This window comes from Elephantulus edwardii, unplaced genomic scaffold (assembly GCF_000299155.1).
Source record: "Elephantulus edwardii isolate Elephantulus edwardi_28Jun2011 unplaced genomic scaffold, EleEdw1.0 scaffold00278, whole genome shotgun sequence".
Taxonomy (NCBI): Eukaryota; Metazoa; Chordata; class Mammalia; order Macroscelidea; family Macroscelididae; genus Elephantulus; species Elephantulus edwardii.
This window is the reverse complement of record NW_006400028.1, coordinates 846,461-865,483: the sequence shown is the minus strand read 5'-3', so window position 1 is coordinate 865,483 and position 19,023 is coordinate 846,461. Positions and strand designations below refer to the sequence as shown.

Below are 19,023 nucleotides of genomic sequence, written 5' to 3'. Positions count from 1 at the left end.
GTTGCCAGCAGAGCAGACCACTGCCCCCTTGCACACACCAAGCCCTCTTTATATTCCTCTTATCAGCAGCTTTGCTGACCTTCCTCCTGCCAGCTGGCAGGGCTTCGGGTGGAAGTCAGGGAAAATCACAGGTGACATGGAAATACAAATGAAAAGATTTCTTTTCAGGTAAACTCATTTATCTGTTGTTCAAAGACAGAACAAGGTCAGGGCCAAATTAATCATCTGCTTTTAGTTGAAAAGCATCCAACAAATTCTTTTTTTCAGCAATGGAGATCTGGAACTGGAGTGCCCCCTCATCAAAGTCCACCACTGCTGTCCTTAGTGCCCCTATATACAAGAAGTGGATGCAAGGGTGGAATGGAGGGCAGGAGCATGGTTAGAGGAAGCCAAGCCAAGAAGAAGTCAGCAGCATCCCCAGGTTTCAGGATGCAGAAATAGCTACAAATGCAAGGAGATGAAAGCAGGAGAGAAAATTCTGATTGAGGAGAGTACTGAGAGACAAGCTTCAGAGAGCCAGATGGGAAACCAGATTGAAAGAGGAGAATGTGGAATGGATCCGAGAAAGCCACCCTTAGGACAAGGAAATATTGTGAGGGGTTTGAAGGTGGAGGGTAGAGATAGCCAGAGGTGGGAGTAGGCATACTTTGCAGGAGATGGAAGGCAAGGAGAGGAGAAAGGAGGGAGGCACAGGGTGCCAAGAGCATTGTAGGTGGAGAACTTTGGGTTGGGCGTAAAATACGCAGAGCCATTGTAGGCCCCAGAAGAGAGGTGGATGCAGAACTGTGGGTGGAGCAGTGATGAAGGCAAAGCATGGGGTTTTTATTTTGGCAAGGAAAAGCCAGGAAGCCGAGAGGGAGGCAGGAGATTTACCTGGTTCACCTAGGAACTTCTTTGCATTAGACACGCCAGAATTCAACCTATGCTTATAAGATCTCATAAGATCCTATAGCTCTAGGAAGGAGATTCCAAGACAGGCTCAGAGTTCCAGATCACCCTCTTTTCAGACCCGTAAGCTGTGCAGGGCAGCTGTACTTTGTTTTGCAGCTTAGGTATCCTGGAGGACTCCCTTTCACCTAAATGGCCTTGGGAAAGACGGCATAGCTGGCTTAGATAACCCAGGGCTTCTTTTATTATTTCCTCTCCTACTTGCCTGCTTTCTCTGGAGAGAAAGGAGATAGCTTTAGCTGCAGCATGAAGAGCTGAAAGGGAGCCTGTAAGGTCTCCTAAAGCCCCTTGATTCCCCTCCTTTAATGATACATATTCCAGGGTGATGGGCATCCAAGTGCAGGGGCCAGTGTTTTCTCCATCTCTGACTTCAAGATACCTTGCGTAAACCTCAGCTTGAGGACCCCAATACGTACTTCAAAACCAGACCCTTCAGGCAGGCCTCCACTTAATGCTATCTCTGATCCACTTAACTAGCCTCACCTCCCATACGTATAGTTTGGCCTACTTTTAATTCTTAATGTTAGCCATGGACTACAGTCTAAGTTTAAATTCTGAAGTCTGCATTCCTTCTGTCTAATTCCAATCCTAATACATCCTTTTGCAGTCTTTGCAAACACAAAAATAAATGTACAAGGATATTTGTTAGAGGATACCTTATCATCATATAAAAGATTTTTTTTTTTACTTTATTATTTGTGTGTGTGAGAGTGTACCGTCAAATCAGATCTGACTGGTACAGGAGGAGATTGTCCCTCCTTCCCCGGCAGAACATCTGGTGGATTTGTACTGTGCGCCTCTGGGATTGTAGTTGCAGCTCCTTGACACTAGGCCACCAGAGCTCCCCTTAAAAGTAGATTTAAAAAAAAACCCAAATATTCATCTATAGGGGAAGTTTAAATTTGGTTTGACCATATGATGGAATGTTAAAAATAATCAGAATTAAAGGGACTGATATGAAAGAAAAAAAATCCTTAATATAGTGAGAGAGGAGGGTAGGTGCAAAGAATAGGTGTTGGGCTGCTAATGGAAATGTTGGTTGTTCGAATTCCTCAGGAAAGTTGAGGCAAACAGCCTCTGTAACGATGAGTAGCTTTGGAAACCCCATAGGGCAGTTCTGCTTTGACCTATAGTATCCCTATATGTTGAAATACACTTGATGACAATGGGTTTGGTTGATTTTTTTTTGTGTGTACATATCCATTGAAAAAAGATCTACAAGAATCAAGAATAAGATTTAAATGAGGAATGGATAGGTATGGGAGGGGGTGAGTAAAGATTAACTTCTTTTTCCTATTGTGTTTTTCTTTATTGACTCCTTGATGATCAATTAACAATGGAACAAATCTGGGACATCTCTCCATCTTTGGCAATGCTCCACACTTTGCAAGTGGGAAGTAGCATTAAGCAGCCCTCCAGTGCTCAGTCATTGCTCATGTAAGCAGCCTCAGGAACCAGACAGTAACCCAGAGTTAGAAGCAGTTTTGAGATTTGGGGGCCCTAAGTTATCTCTGAGAATGGTGAGAGCAATGGGTTTGAGGTACCATACAGATGTTGGGATAGTGTAAAGTTGGTCTAATGGACAGGTCATGAAGCTGGTTTTTTGAGCCTTCCCATCATTACTGTCAGCACCCTCTCCCTCATCCCAACTGCCTTCTTTTCTTAGTCCTCCCCTCAACCCCCAGCTTGAGCATATGTTCTAGGTATGATGTGTAGTCTTTCCTCCCTCCTGTTAAGTCTCTTACCTCCTGTGAGTTACTTATTCAACTGCTCCTGGGAGAGGCCATGATCTTTTTGGGCAAGAGTAGGGAAACTTGACAAATAGGGCTCTCTGGTAGGACATGTTTCAACAAGTTTGGGCTGGGGAGTTGTTAGGAAACGCTATAGTCAATATGAAGGATGATGGAATACTTGGCAAATTGTCAATGCTTGATTGATGGTGAACACAGAAGAGAACAAGGCTAGGATTAGAGTAAGAATTTATGGCTCCTTGTATTTATTTGATTTCTTAACATAGCCTTCAAAGCCAGTCTCAAATGGGCTCCAAATCACTCTTCTACAAAGCTGGTTTACACAGTTAATAGAGTGTTTAGGTACTACAATACTTTAGGAGTTGATGAAAACATTTTCATTTCTTTAAAAATTATTAGGGAGAAAAAGCAAATGCAACCTAGATGATATTTAGCTTTCTACCAACACAGATGTAAAATGTAACTTGATTTTTATTCATACAGATGTAAAATGTATTTTACTTTTATTCAATGGAGCAAGGGTTCCAGGAAGGCAAATGGGTTTAGAGATCTAGTCTGTTCAAGGTGGTTGGCAGTAGACAAACTGAAAGTATTTAGGGCCCACAGATGTCATGATTCAGCCTTGTATGTCTGATCTCTGTTCCCCGCACTACCTCACCCTGATGTCCTTTTCAGTTTTCCAGGATCACTTGTGTCTCTGTGCCTTTGCCCATGTGATTGTTCCCGTTAGAACTCGTTCCTTGAGTTCTGAAGTTAGATGTCACTGTCTTTTTGAGGCCTTCACAGATTCTCCTAAGAATCTGTTCCTTCTAACTCACCTAGCACATATCTTGAATATCCCCTAGCTTGTCATTTCTTTATCTTGTTTCCCCAGCTAGAAGAATGTGCTGTATTTGAAAAGGTCCTCATTTTACATCTCTCCATGCTTATGTGTACACAGTGCTCAACACAGTTTATAGTCTAGATTTGGGCCAGAGGATGTTTGGAGACAAGAAAATGGTTCAGTTCATGAAAAATACAGGAGAAGAGAAGCTCAATACAAACTTTTTTTTTACCAATGTCATAAGACATTTATTTCCTGCTGAGATCACATGTCCAATTCTCTCCTCTTCCAGAAAAGAATTTTTTCCCCTTTCTCTACCCCAGGTCGTCTGCTGGCCATTTTCTTCTCTCTTTGGCTGGGTACTCTAGAATGTCTCATCTCTGCGGTCCCAGTGGCTCTTCAGGACCTGGATATCCAAGTGCAGAGGTGCGGGATAACGGAAGGTAGCTGCAGTCCAAAGGCGCCCTCATGTGGCAATGCCCAAGATGACAGCCTGCCACTGAGAGGTAGAAGAAACACAGCTGGGTAGAATTTTAGTCCTCCCTAGGAAAACAAACAGATTCGTCCTGGAAAGGGTTAAACCGGGTGGCTCCTTGGAGGCAAGGATTCTGAGGCTTCGTCTAACATACTTTGGACATGTTGTGAGGAGAGACCGGTCCTTGGAGAAGGACATCATGCTTGGGAGGGTGGAGGGACAGCGCAGGAGGGGAAGGCCCTCTATGAGGTGGATTGATTCAATGACTGGGGTAATCGGGATGGGAGTGTCAGAGGCAGTGCGATTGACACAGGACAGAGCAGAGTTTAGGGCTGTTGTACATAGGATCGCTATGAGTCGTAAGCGACTCGACGGCACATAGCAACAACAAACAAGTCAGCTGGACCTTCTATTTCAGACAAAGAAGCCACTGGGGTCCAGCTGTGGTCACGTGGGTGGCGATTTGCTTGGAGAAGTGGTGACATGCATGTCATGGCTGCACCACTCATTGGGTGCTTGACTCTCTCTGCACACAGTCCCTGCTTCCTCGGACTTCTCACAGCGCACATTAGCTTCAGGAGCTTAGGTTTCTAGCTTCACATTTGCCAACACTCTGCTGTGTGGCCTTGAACAAATTATCTCCTGATTCATTTTACAATATGAAAATAATCAAGTGGGACTAAAACAATAGTTTTCAGTTGTGCTCTATAGATTCTTATAAGTTCATGTGCTGGTAGGCATTGCTTTCTCCTTCAATTTCATCCACAGCTACTTTGCCTGTTACCCACTTTATATATATATTTAATTATTTTGTGTGCGTGTACCGTCAAATCAGATCTGACTGGTACAGGAGGATATTGCTCCTCCTTCTCCGGCAGAGCATCTGGTGGATTCAAACCATGTACCTCTGGGTTTGCAGTGCAGCTTCTTGCCACTAGGCCACCAGAGCTCCCCTGCCTGTTACCCACTTTATATACAAGGTTTTGGGTGTGGGGAAAGGATGGGATCTGGACTTACATTTGAGAATCATTCGTTTCCATGAACTAGCATTCAACACCAACATCTCAGAATTCCCAAATGAGGTCACTCTCAATGAGACATTATCAGAAGTGGAGTGGGAAGAGGGACCAGGACAGTTGGCTGCTAGTTATCTAGTGTTCTTGTGATTTGGGAGAAGGAGCCCAAACTAAGTTGAGGATTAAGCCTCAATCCTGGCTCCCCCATCCACTAGCTGGGGCATTTTGGGCCAGCACCTTGATAGCTCTCTGCCTTAGTTTTGTTATCTGTGAAATGGGCAGAATTATTCTTGGTATGTCTTTCTCTAAGGATTTTTGTGCAGATGAAATAAGATAATGGATACTGATCCAGATGCTTTCTGGAAACCATAAACAGTACTACACACTTTGAGTAATAGCAAGGGAGGCTGTCTTGGACCTCTACTCTCTCTATTAAGACATATTATTTGCCTATATTCTGTGATGCACTGGGTGACAAGGGATTGAGAACACAGCTACAGAGGTACTTCTCTTGAATTCAGTATTATTGTCCTGGGTGCTTCTTTAGCCACCTTCTCTGCTTTGGAGGTCTCTGATGCTAGGACAGAGAAAAAAAGTCCTAAACCAAATCCTTCCTTCAATCTGTGCTTTCATGGCTGCAGCCCATGGATTCTGCAAGGAGAAAAGCCCTGTCCTGCCTTGACTTTCATTGGGTTTAGAAATCCATTGTCAAGGCCTATGAAAGTGCTGATGATCGGTTTCCAGGTATCAGCAGTCCTGTTTCCTGAGAGATTGTGGAGGCTCCACTCGTGTGGATTAAATGAAGAGCCAGTTCTGGTGGGGATCACTGGGGTTGCAGGGGACCATGGCTGGTTTCTTGTCTTGGGATGTCAGACAGGTACCAGATCCTAAGTTCCTGATGAGCCGATCCTAAAAGAAGGCATAGCAAAGGATTGACTTGGGCTGTACAAGATGGAGGAGCAATACATAAAAGGCAAAGGAAACCTAAAAGACGTTTCCAAAGTTCTCTCCTCCACATGCCACTTAGATATCTTTGCACCATTTCCCCACCCTCAACTTTAGCCTATGTTGCTGGCACAGAAGAACACAGAAAGATGGATAACTGAAAAATAAAGACAAATCAACCAAAATCCAACTAATGACAATAACTGGAAAATGCTTTTAGACTCTCCTCACTTATCCCTGATGAGGCTTCAGACCTGAAGCCACCACTGTTCATCTCCATTTTCTGTCTCTGATCATAATTTATTTCTTACCTTAAACCCTCAAGGTTCAGCTCCTCTTTACCTAAGCCAGGAACTAGAGATTGGGGTGGGATAGAGTGTGGAGGATCATGGGGGACTGATTTGTATTGTGAAAGTTACATTATATATCTCAAGGCCCTGTGGTATATGTTTCCAAATCAGATACTGCACCTGGCATTCAGGCAGTAACCATGAGCTTCACCTTCATTGACTTGGATTCAGCCTAAAAACTCTCAGGCCATAGCAGAGCTGACCATGGACCGTAATCCCTAACCTCATTTTCCTGTCACCCCCAGTAGCCATCCCCTGAGAAGCTTGCCTGTGACCAAGCCTTGACCTCTTAAGTTTTCTATATTCCCTGACCCACCCCTTGGTGGCTCAGGCAAATGATGGTGTACATAAGCACAGGAGTAATAGGGGTGTCAGCTTGATGTCAAACTTTCTGGTTGGCACACTCACCTGGGTTAGTTCCCATTCCTCGTCCTTGGGGACCTGGCTATTTTTGTTAGTGAAGTGACACTTCCTAAGGCCCAGAGTGCCAGCACTGGCATGTAGACACAGCTGCTTTGCAATGTTGTGGCGAAGGTCCCTCTGAGTTGTGTACTCAAAATACTGGAAGGCAAGATAAGAGAAGTCCTGAGAGCGAGGCAGAGAATTTGCCCATGGCCTTCTAATACCACCAACTTTAAGATGCCAACTGCGGCCTAGCCAGACCCAGAGGAAAGTGAGCAGGCTAAGACTTGCCTTGACCTTGGTGATTACATTGTGCTACCTTCAGGATTTTTACCAGGGTTGGGTTACACAGGAAGAATAACATTTTATTTTTTCCTTGTAATTAAAATTTTTACTTAGCCACATTCTAAATTTTTGTTATTGCTGCTGTGTATCATTGAGTCAGAACCAACCCCTGCTGGAGGTCAATAAATCACATAGGAGGAGAATGTTCATATTTCTCCCACAGAGCAGCTAGTAGATTTGAACCACATACCTTTGCATTGGTTCCTTACCACTTAGCCACTAGAGCTCCCTCATTCTAAGTAATATCTGTGACACCATGTATGTAGCAGACGAGCCGTTTTTGCTTGAAGCTACTGTTGCTGAGTCAGTCCCAAACTCATGACCACCTCACATACAATGTCGTAAGAAGCTAGCTGCCTGGTCCTGCACTGTCTCCATGATCAGAATCAGACTGTTGCGGTGCGCAGGACTTTCATTTTTGAAGTTACATTGTCTGTCCTGAGGAAGAGCTCATGCTTTCCAGTCAGAAATATTTGGGCTTCAATTCTCGGGCTTGCCGCTTACTGATTTTCAGTCCTTCTTCTGCCTTAGCCTGGAAGCGCCACTGAACCTGCTCATCGTCATAGCCACACAGAGGCCTCCACTGACGGATGGTGACTGCCCATCAGGTGCACGGCCTGGGAGCTGAACCCAGGGCTCCTGCACAGACGGTAAGAATTCAACTACTCAAGCACCAATGCCTTGGGTTTCTTCTTTTGATAATAGATTACTATTAAAATTTAAAAAGTTAATAAATTTACCACCTACAATCTTTCAGCCCAGTCTTACAGAAAACTGGTTTAGAATGACTTCATCTTCATGCCACCTGTTCATTGTCTCCTTTCTTTGTTTCAGCTCTGTTTCATTCAGAGTAGATTGAAGAACTCGGGACAGGGAGGTTAGTAGGTATCATTCAGGAAAAGCATGGAGCATTGTAGTGCTTAGGGTAAATTATCAAGATGCTAGGTACCTGGGAGTATCATGGAGTCAGAACTGACTCAGAGCTGACCCTGGAGCAGGTTTTTCAGAGGTTTAAATTACACAGGAGCAGACTGCTCATCTTTTTCACACCTGGTGGTGCATTTGAGTCGGTAGCAAAATTTCTTACCCACTAGGCCATCAGAGATTTCAGTAAGTGGTTGACATTTGGGGACACTGCAGGGAAGATAAAGTTGGAGGGGCAACTTCTGGCAGTTGGGGGACACTGAAGATTAAATTTGAGTGTAGGGGAGTGAAAGCTTTCAAAAATGTCCACACTCCGTGTCTGGCATCACTTTGCAGCTCACATCACCCAGGAAGCCTCTCCAATTGCAGGCCCTCTAGCCAGGGCTCTCTCTGGATGTTCCTAATCCAGATCTCATCTATATCAAATATTCTCCCTCAGACCCTCAGGAGCATCTTGAGGGCAGGGCTGTTATTTCTTCCTCTTTCTCTGGATCTTCCCCACTCTAAGTCTCAGGAAAAGACAGTTTAGGGTATAAAGGGGGTCTATGAGGAGAGAGAATGCCCCAGAGGCAGGCTTTTTGAAGATGTGCTTTCGTGGGGCTCTGCTGCACACCTGGTTACCGCCGAGGCCATGGCAGGCGTACATGATGAGAGGCTTTCCGCCAGAGTTGTTCTCTCCCACATCCAGGCATTGACTGATCCCAAGGTTCTTGATCTGCAAACAGAGTGCCAGGCAGAGAAGACAATCAATCAGGAGTTTCCTAATTTGAGGTGTTTCCCCTCTGCTCATCAATCCAGATGCCTGGAATTAATAGTAAAGTGAGACCCAGAGCCCCAAATGCTGGGCTAGGGCAGTACGAGACATCCTCCAGGTCTCAAGAAGCCCTCAGCACATGAGAGTTCCCTTAAGAGTGATTCACCTGGGAACTTGCTCCCTCTTCATCATCAAGTCAGAACTGACTCATAGCTGACTCTCTAGCTGGTTTTCAGGGGCTCTAAGTCTTACGGAAAGAGACTGCCCATCTTTTCCCCAAAAAAAACCAGCTAGTGAATTTGAGCTGTCTGCCTTTGGGCTGGCAGTGCAAATCCTTACCCACTAGGCCACCAGAGCTTCTTGAGAACTTACTAGAGATGCAAAATTTCAGACCAGAAACTGGGGGCAGAGCCCAGCAAGATGACTTTATCTAGTCTATCCAGCTCTCTAACATCTGATGATCTGGCTTCTGGGTAGTTTTCCTTTTGTCAAGGTTTTTAGCTAATTGTGGAAACCCCAAAGTAGCCACTCAGCCCTTTTCCTAGATTAAGGGGGTGTTAACTGTTGTTTGGTACTGCAGAGTCAGAAATGACTCGAAGTTTACCCTCCAGTGGGTTTTAGAGGCAGTAATTCGCATGGAAGGGTATTGTCCATCCTTCTCCCTTGGAGCAGCTGGTGGATTTGAACCAGGTACCTTTGGGTTGGTAGCCCTACCACAAGCAACAATAGCTCCTGATAAAGGGGACATGTAGGGAAAAAAATAAATTCTCATTTGCCATCTGTCTGTGGCTAAGTGGTTCTGAATTTCTCTAAGGGATGATATGATGGTAGATAAGCAGATTGCTTTCAAGACTTACGGCTCCATGAAAGGTGGGTTTCAGGTCAGGGACAAACATCTCTGGATAGACATTGTGCAGATACCAGGAGAAATTGTGACAGTGTAGTTGTTCCTTTATTTTTAGTCTTTCCGAAATGTCACCAAAGGATTTCTGTCAAACAAACCAGCCCCTAAAAGTCAGTGCCACTCTTGTGACCTTTCCATCTGTTTGCAACAGTCCAGACAGCATGGAATTCCTGGGGCACCTTCCCCCAAGTGTGCCTCAGGTTCATTCCTGCTCAGGACTTGGTGGGGCTATTGTCTTAAACTCATACTCAGGAACAAACCCCCTGCCTTGACCTCTCTTCATTTATAGCCTCCCCTTCATCTCTGGTGACTGTCTACTACTTTTCTCCATGTCCTCAATTCCAGACCTCTCAGAGCAGTTCCTTCTGCAAGAGGCTCTTCCTCCCCTTTCCTCCTAAAGGATGTGGCACCCTCAGGGAGGGGGGACAAAAAATGTTCCTCTTCTCATTCATCTTTCAAAATCTCTGTGCCTGGGACTCTCCCTCACAGGTCTGAGAGAGGTGAAGGAGAGACCAGCTTGGATGGCAGAGATGGGGTGTCCTTTTTCATGAGACCTTAACCAGCGTCTGGGATTCTGCATTTCTGTTGATTAAAACACCTCCTGAGTACCACTACTCTTACCTCTTGAGCCATCTTTGCTGCCTGCATGTTTCTCCTGTAGAAAATCTCCTTGTAGCCATCCATCCAGACTTCAGCCAGGCGTACTTGGTTGCGAGCAATGACATTGATGCCTTTGGGGAAGGTGTGAGGGCTCTTGGTTCGGAACACATGGCCTACCACAGAGCATGGGATGATCTCCAACTGGCCCCCACACTGCCACACCTACCACAGAAGAAACGGCAGGAACTTCAGGGCTTATCCGAAAAACCTCTCTTCACACAGCTCTGTTCTGTGTCTCAAGGTCCTCAAGGTACTAGGGGTCAAGGTAGGTCTTTTGCCAGGTCATGTCTACACAGCCTTATGATCTTGGATGTTAGCCCAATCAGACTTAGGCAAATAGAGATTTGCAGGATCCTGAAGGTTATGAAAAGGAGTCTTGGTAGTGTGATGCATTAAGCATTGGTCTGCTAACTAGAAGGTGGGAAAAGATGAGGCAGTCTGTGTGCATGAAGATCTTGGCCTTGGAAACATTATGGGGCAGTTCTAAAGGGTTGGTATGCGCCAGAATAGACTTGATGGCTGTGTTCTTTTGTCTGTTGTGGGATTAGAGTGGGAGGATTACCAGGGCACTCCCTAGAGAAAAGACAATTGGTTAACAGTGTGCCAGTATACTTACTGTGAACTTTGGTCCCTTGGCTTTTTACCCTGAAAATGTGATTTTTATCAGCTCATCTAATCATTACTGGAAATTACAGCTCCTCAAGTCAAGATAAACTTGTCAACCAAAGCAGAGCATCAATACATTGATGGTGATGTTGCCAACTGCCAGGTGGCCTGTGTAGTCCCCTGGGCCTTTAGCCCACTAATGCTTCAGGAGCAAGGTTGGCTAGAGGACAGGCGCTTATTGGAGAGGCTAAAACCAGAGCCCTGGAAGTTACGGTAACTGGGTTGTTGCAAGCCTGGGAATTGTGCTGTTATTAATTTCTAGTATAACAACAACATAAACACATTGTAATAGAGTATCAGCAGTTACCAATTACAGGTTTAACATGTGCCAGGCACCATGAGAGGTGACTTCATAAATGAGCTCATTTACTTGTTTGTTACCTCTCTACAGGCACAGCAACTTGTGCAGATTTTATGGCAAGGAAATTTTCCTGTCTTGATCCTGATCAGCCCATTTCTTGGAATTCCTCAGAGTTCTGAGATCCACTAGCACTTGGTCCACCATCTTGTCCTGCAGCACTTGTTGAGCACAGGGCAACTGCAGGGCCTCCAGAGTGTAAGTTCTATGACCTAGGCAGGGGAGCTTTTTTAGCCCCCAGAAAAAGGATGGTGATTGGATTCTGAGCAGTTTGCATCTTCATCCTTTACCCACAGACATCATGAAAGATGTCACTTATTCCAAGATGTCCCTTATGGCCCCTTTCTCCTGAGAGGTGCTGCCCCATAATTTGTCCAATCTGATTCTCTCAGACTTTCTGCCTTGGACAGGAAGAGGTTCAGGGGAAAGGTAGAACTTTGATGAGAATCAAGCATCCCTTTATGTTCTGTTCCATTTTGTGACATCCCTGAGGCTATTGCTCTTCCAGAGAAGAGCTCTCAGGTGTACCCTGGGACATTGTGATTTACCACCCTCCCCACAGAAGCCTTTTTCACTCTCACCCGGAAGGACATTTCCACGTTCTCCCCTCCCCAGATCTCCATCTGATTATCATAGGTACCGATGTGATCAAAGTAGTTCTTGGAGATGGAGAAGAGGCCACCAGCAAACGTCGGGGATCTAGAGAAACAAAGAAGTATGTGCATATTCTAGGGTGAAGAGCATCAGGAGTTTGGCATGGATTAGCCATTTGTGGAATCACCTCTAATACCTCCTCCCCTTCGACGCCCACTTGCCCTCTCGCTGCAGATGTACACTTCCTCTCCCTCTAAGGCCTTCATTTTGCAACATTTCCTGAGCATTTACTACATCCTCTTCTCCTAAGAGAGCTCTGGTGGCATTATTTATTACACTGTTAGTGAAGAGATCAGCAGTTTTAATATGACCACTGCTCTGCAGGAGAAAGATGTGCAGTCTCCTCCTGTAAAGATTTACAACTTTAGAAACTTGATGGAAAATCTCTATGAGTTAGAATCAACTTGACAGCAGTGGGTTTGAGTTTTTTAATTTGTGCCCTCCTAAAGGCCAAGAATAAATGTAATCATTCTGTCTTCCAGGCACTGATTGATTCAACCAACAATGTATTAAACACCAGCTTCTGGAACTTATGCTATACACTGGACATTCAGGGCACAGAAGGACACAGAGCTCATTCTTTGCTTAGTCTTGTCACATACAAGAAAGCTAACATAGTTTGCTTTTTGGCAGTCAAGTACCTAGAACATAGTAGATACTCAATTACCAGAAGTTGTTTGAAATTGATTCTGGAAATGTATAGATTGAAATAATGAATGAACAAAAATGATCAACTGGGCTGGCTCTATATTATTTTAGGTCACTTAACCCTTCTGAGATTATTGAAGAAGAAGAAAAAAAAATCAACAACCAGCCAACCTCTTGTCATTGATTTTGACTCATGGTGACCCTGTGTGTCACAGAGTAGAACTGCTCTATGTCATTTTCTTGCTGTACATTTTATAGAACACTGCCACGCCTTGTAGAGCAATACTGGGTGATCTTGAACTGCAGGCTCTTTAGTAAGTTGTCCAGCACAAATCAGGGCACTACTCTGTTGTTATTACATGCTGTTGAGTTGAGTAGGACTCACAGTGGCCCTATAAACAACACATCTGACCTCTATTCTATCTTGTGACATCCTTATGATCTGTGACACTCTTGAGCCTATTGCTACAGTCACTGTGTCAATCCATCTTCTTGAGGGTCTTCTACTCTTTTACTGCCCCTCCACCTTCCCAAGCATGATGTCCCTCTAGCATGAATAGCCCCTTCTAGCAATATGCCCAAAGTATGTGAGACAAAGCTTCACTGTCCTTTCCTTTAAGGAGCACTCTGGCTGCATCTTCTCCAGGCCATATTTGTTTGTTCTTTCGGTAAGGTCCTCACAACTCAAACCCAAATTTGTTGCCATTAAGCCAACTGTAATATAAGGCTACTATTGTATTGGCATCCTTGAGGGATATAATTGCTGGCATCAGATAGATCTTGGCTGAAAGCATAGAACAGCAGAATAATATCTATTCTAATATGTCTTATTGATGATGCAAAAAACATTTGACCATGTAGCTCATAAAGCTGTGGCTAACATTGAGAAGAATGAGAATCTCCAAACACTTAGTTGTGTTTACATGAAACCTATACCTAGACCAAGAAGCTGTCATCTGAACAGAGCAAGGGAACATTGCATGGTTTAAAATCAAGCAAGGTGTGCATCAGGGCTGTATCCTTTCTCCATACAATTCAATTTGTATGTTGTTGTTGTTATGTGCCGTCAAGTCGCGACTCATAGCGACCCTATGTACAACAGCTCTAAACTCTGCTCTGTCCTGTGCCAATCTCATTGTCTCTAAAATACTCATCCTGATTGCCCCAGTCACTGAATCAGTCCACCTCCCAGAGGGCCTTCCCCCCCCTGTGCCTGCCCTCCACCCTCCCAAGCATGATGTCCTTCTCCAAGGACCGGTCTCTCCTTACAACATGACCACAGTATGTCAGACGGAGCCTCAGAATCCTTGCCTCCAAGGAGCCGCCTGGTTTAACCCTCTCCAGGATTAATCTGTTTGTTTTCTTAGCAGTCCATGGTACCCTCAACACTCTTCTCCAACACCAAATCAAAGGCATCAATTCTCCTTCTATCCTCCCTGGTCATTGTCCAGCTTTCTGGTGCATAACAAGTTTTTTGCAAAGACCATGGCCTGTACCAGACGCACCTTAGTCTCCAGAGACACACCGTTGCTCTTCAGTACTTTAGAGTGGTCCCTAACAGCAGACTTTCCCATCGCAATACGCCTTTTAATTTCCTGGCTGCTGGTGCCAAGAGTGTTGATTGTGGAGCCAAGCAGACTAAAGCTGTGAACAACCTTAATCTCCTCACCATTCATCCTGATGCTGCCAATTGGTCCAGTGGTGAGAATCTTTGTCTTCTAGACATTGAGTCTCAATCCATATTGCAGGCTACAGTCCTTGACCCTCTGCAGCAAGTGCTTCAAGTCCTCCTCAGTTTCAGCAAGCAGGGTTGTGTCATCTGCATAACGCAGATTGTTGATAGATCTTCTGCCAATCTCCACATTTCTCCTCAGAGAGCCCAGCCTCCCACATGATCTGTTCTGCGTACAGATTGAAAAGGTATGCTGAACAAATAATTTAAGATGCTGAACTTTATGAAGAAAAATGTGCCATCAAGGTCAGAGGAAGACTCATCAACAGTCTGTGTTAGGCAGATGACACGGCCTTACTTGCTCAAAGTGAGGAGGACCTGAAGCACTTTTTGCAGAAAATTGAGGACTACAATCTATGAAATGGATTGTATAGCCACATTAAGAAAACAAAAATCCTCACCACTGGACCAATAAGCAACATAGATGGAGAAAAGATTTAATGAATGATTTTTTTTTTTTTTTTTGCACCAGCAGTCAGGAGATGGATTGCATTGGGAAAGTCTGCTGTCAGGGACCTCTCCAAAGTCATGTAGAGCAGTTATAAGAGTTTAAAGACAAAGAAGCACCCGATTCATGCTCTTTTCAATCACCTGCTATGCATTTGAGAGCTGAATAAGGATGACAGAGAAGAATTGATGCCTTTGAGTTGTGGTATTGGAGGAGAATATAGACTATCCCATGGACAGCTAAAAGAATGAATAGATACGGCTTGGAGAAAGTGCAGCCAGAATGCTCCTTTGAGGTAAGGTTGGTGAAGCTTAGATGTGAAGCTTCACCAGTCTTGCCTCACATACTTTGGACATTTTGTTAGTAGATGCTATTCCTTGGAAAGGGACATCATGCTTGGAAAGGTGGAGGGTCAGTGAAAGGAAGACCCTCAGGGAGATATACTGACACAGTGACTACAGTAATGGGCTCAAGTATGTCAGAGATGATACGAAAGGCACAGGATCAGACAGGGTTCAGATCTGTTCATAGGGTAACTATGAGTCATAGTCAACTTGACAGCACTTAACAATACAAACAATCTCTGGTGGCCTAGTGGTAAGGAATTGCACTGCCAACTCAAAGGCACCTGGTTTGAAACTCCATGTTTCATGTTCCACAGGAGAACGATGGGCAGTCTCTGCCTGTGCAAATTTACTGCCTTTGAAAACCTACTGGAGGGTCATCTATGAGTCAGCTGTACCACACAACACTCATGCTTTAAATTGTGTTGTCCAAAAAAAATCATGTATGGTATGATATAATGTGGAAACTATGTAATGATCCTCCATGATCTGATAAACTAAATACTTACAAAAGGATTAGGGGTGGAGTACCCTTAATCCCATCATAGCCCGGTTGTTTCCCTAAGGTGAGCCCTGTAATACCTTTTATCTCACAAGAGATAAAAGGGGAGGGAATCAAGTTAAGGGGGAACTTCAGTTAACACCCAGAAGAAATCATCAGGAGTGGAGAGCATCATTTTGGACCCTGGTCCCTGTGCTAGGAAGATCCTTGACACTCAGAAAGGCTGAGACACATGGAGACCTCTGAAGAATGCCATCCTTACGGGAGCTAAAGGAAACAGAGACATCTAAAACTGGCAGAAAGAAAGCTGTCCCCTAGAGCCAAACTTCCAGCCACCTAAATTGTAAAAGAATATATTTCTGTTTGTTAAAGTCATCTACTTGTGGTATTTTTAGCAAAAGATAACTAAGACAGCAACCTATAAAAATCAAACCCTCTGGTGAGCTCTGTGGCCTAGTGGCAGGAAACTGCACTGCAATCCCAGAGGTGCACAGTTCAGATCCACCAAATGCTCTGCTGAAGGAGGAACAATCACCTCCTGTACCAGTCAGATCCAATTTGACGGTACACACATTAAAAAAAAATAATCATCAAACCCTCTGCTGTCAAGTCTGTTCTGACCCATAGAAAATGTGAAAGATAGGGTAGAACTGTTTCTTAGGGTTTCCAAGACTGTAAGTCTTTGAACCATGTAGACACAGTTCTCACACTTAGGAACACCTCCACCCCCCCCCACCCTCCCCCACTCCAGGGCCCAGCAGCACAGACATCACATGTTTCCTGGTAAAACCACTTACTTTTTTTCTAGTGGAGTAGCTGGTGGATTAAAACCTTTAACCACCTATTTGATTAGCACCCCAATGTTTAACCAGCCATGCCACCAGGGCTTCTTAGGGTGGTCTTTAGAGCTCCCTATATGAGAAGGACCCTGTCTGTCAGCTGTGTTGAAGAGGGGAAATTGAAAAATGGTATTCTGGAGAATAGGATGAGGTGAGAACAAACTCAATTTGGATTAAAGGGAGTGTTTAGAAAGTTATAAAAGTTTATGTTTTAGACAAAGGGAAGGGGCAGGGTATAGACTCCAGATAAAAAAAAAAAGCAACAACTCATTGCTTTAATTTAGATGATGTGTTCCTAGTAAGAGGAGCTCAGTATTCAACAGTAAGATTACCCAGTAGCAGAAGAGGTAACAGAAAGGAATGAGAGAGGCCCAGCATAGGCCTGGATTTGCTTGGCTAAGGGCTTTGCTGCTCTCAGTGGGTAGTTCCAACTAAGCAGGAAGACACTGACTCCTCTGTAGGCCCAAAGCAGGTTGAAGTGCCTCACACATGAAACCCACACGAAAACTGCCTTGAGTAAGTTTTGATTTGTAGGGACCCTCCATCATGTTTCTGATGCTGGTAATCTTTACGAGAGGAGATTACCCATCTTCCTGCAGAGCAGCTGGTGCATTCAAACCACCATCCCTGCACAGTACATCATACATCATGCAACCACAGCTCCAAGGGCCTTGCACCTAGCAAGGCTCAACCAGGGCTTATCAGACCCACTTATGTGGGTGACCACCCAAGCCTGCGCCAGATGACCCTGAGGCTCCTCTCGTCACCTTGACGTTGACTATACACAGCCACCTTCTGTTATAAATGTCAGCCAGTGAATCCTCACACTCAGGCTGACATTCTGTTACTGGTTTTGTGCCTCCATATAGGGAATTCTGGTGGCCTAATTAATGATAATGAGTTGCACTGGCAACACACAGGTACACAGTTAGAATTCACCAGCTGCTCCTCAGGAGAAAGATGGTCAGTCTCCTCCTGTGTGATTAACTGTCTCTGAAAACCCACTGAGGGTCAGCTATAAGTAGATTCCAACTTGATGGTGCACAACATCATTAGAATCCAAGCTAGCCCACGTGGGATTTGGAGAGGCTCAGAAAGTCCTACAATCACAGATAAATACTTGAAAGCTAAGCTCTTTTTCCTTAAGGATTCTGTAAACCTGAGCCCATGTGGATGGGTACCTTCAGGCTAGTACCCAGTCAGAAAGTCACTGACAAACCAGCTCTGAGGATAAGCACCACTTGGGGAACATCACATCTTGACAGCTAGCAGGCAATCTCTGGAAAACACCCTAGTATTTCCTGGGACCCCTTGGGTCCTCTAACTTCTCCTCTTAGCTTCCAGCTAGCTTTGAAAATTCTGATTATGGGTACTGCCAGCAGGCACCCTAGTGAAGTTTAGTGCAAAGCACTTTGGGCTAGTCATTCCAGCTACCAGGGCTTTTGGACTGAGGAGCAAATTCCTTCCACAAACACTGCAGCTTTGTCTTCCAGCAGCATGGTTCTGGGAAATTGGAGCCGGGATATCAGTGATGGACAGGGGCCAGGTGCTCTGTTTCTGTACTGCCATGTGCCTGGCCATGCTGGGGGGCTCTGCTGTACACCCTACACAGAAGGCATCTATGAGACAAGTAGAAGGACAGTAAGGGAATTCTGGTTTCCTTCATTCCCCTCCCTTTCTGCTGCTGCTCCCCTCACCCTACCATAAAGTCAGCAGCTGGCTCTTCAGGCTCCATGGGCATTCTCCTTGGGATGCCCCCAGAGTGTCTCTTTGGAGCCTCTGGGTAGTATCGCTCAGGTTTCTGGGTTCTGTGAAGCGAATGGAATTCCAGCCCCCTCTCCTTTTAAAATTACTCTCTTATTGCCAGCTATAGGCTCTACAACTTGCCCTTCCCTCCACCCACAATGTACATTCAGTTGTTCTTTGGTTTCCTGACCAATAGAGAAAAACAATGGAGAAGATAATCCAAAACCAAATATTCTAAAAGTCACTCCCCAACTGTTAAAACAAACTTGTGGTCTCTACCACCACCACCACTAGGCAGTCTGGAAAGGAAGAACAGGGTGACTGGATCAGGGGGAGGGGAGTTCACTTAGGCCTTGTATTAACAGATACTCAGAGTTGGATAGTCTCTGAGTATTTACCATGTAGGAGTGCCTGGCTGGCACAGTTAAGTACTTGACTACTAGTTGAAAAGTTAGCAACTTGAACCCACCTAGAGCTCCCCTGGAAGACATGCCTGGTGGTCTGTTTCCAAAAGGTCACAGACTTGAGTTCTACTCTTCACATGGGGGATGAGTTGGAGGCGTTTCAGGGCAACAACGAAATCCATCATACACTAGGGATATAAGGATTGATCGGAGATTGGCAAGCCATGGCCAAATCTGGTTCTGTAGTCTGTTTGTAAGGTTTTGGAGTTAAGAACAACATTACAGTTTTTTAAAGAGTTGTAATACATGTAACAGATTGTTTGGGGTCTGCAAAAGATAAAATACCAGCTGTTCCTTTGCAGAAAAAGTTCATGGCAGCTGTGTC

The 19,023-nt window shown here is 44.8% G+C and overlaps 1 protein-coding gene across 1 annotated transcript in view; it reads right to left on the bottom strand.

The window, feature by feature from the left end:
• Nucleotides 1-5,711: 5,711 nt before the first annotated feature.
• GALNT6 (UDP-N-acetyl-alpha-D-galactosamine:polypeptide N-acetylgalactosaminyltransferase 6 (GalNAc-T6)) overlaps nucleotides 5,712-19,023 on the bottom strand; it is a 29,522-nt gene continuing 16,210 nt past the window's right edge. The window contains exons 5-10 of the mRNA XM_006900215.1: nucleotides 11,903-12,020; nucleotides 10,259-10,459; nucleotides 9,591-9,722; nucleotides 8,593-8,694; nucleotides 6,717-6,869; nucleotides 5,712-5,922 (exon numbers count right to left, since the gene is read on the bottom strand). Coding sequence (XP_006900277.1) covers nucleotides 5,809-5,922; nucleotides 6,717-6,869; nucleotides 8,593-8,694; nucleotides 9,591-9,722; nucleotides 10,259-10,459; nucleotides 11,903-12,020 — 820 coding nt within the window. The 3' untranslated portion in view covers nucleotides 5,712-5,808. The remainder of the gene's footprint in view (nucleotides 5,923-6,716; nucleotides 6,870-8,592; nucleotides 8,695-9,590; nucleotides 9,723-10,258; nucleotides 10,460-11,902; nucleotides 12,021-19,023) is intronic.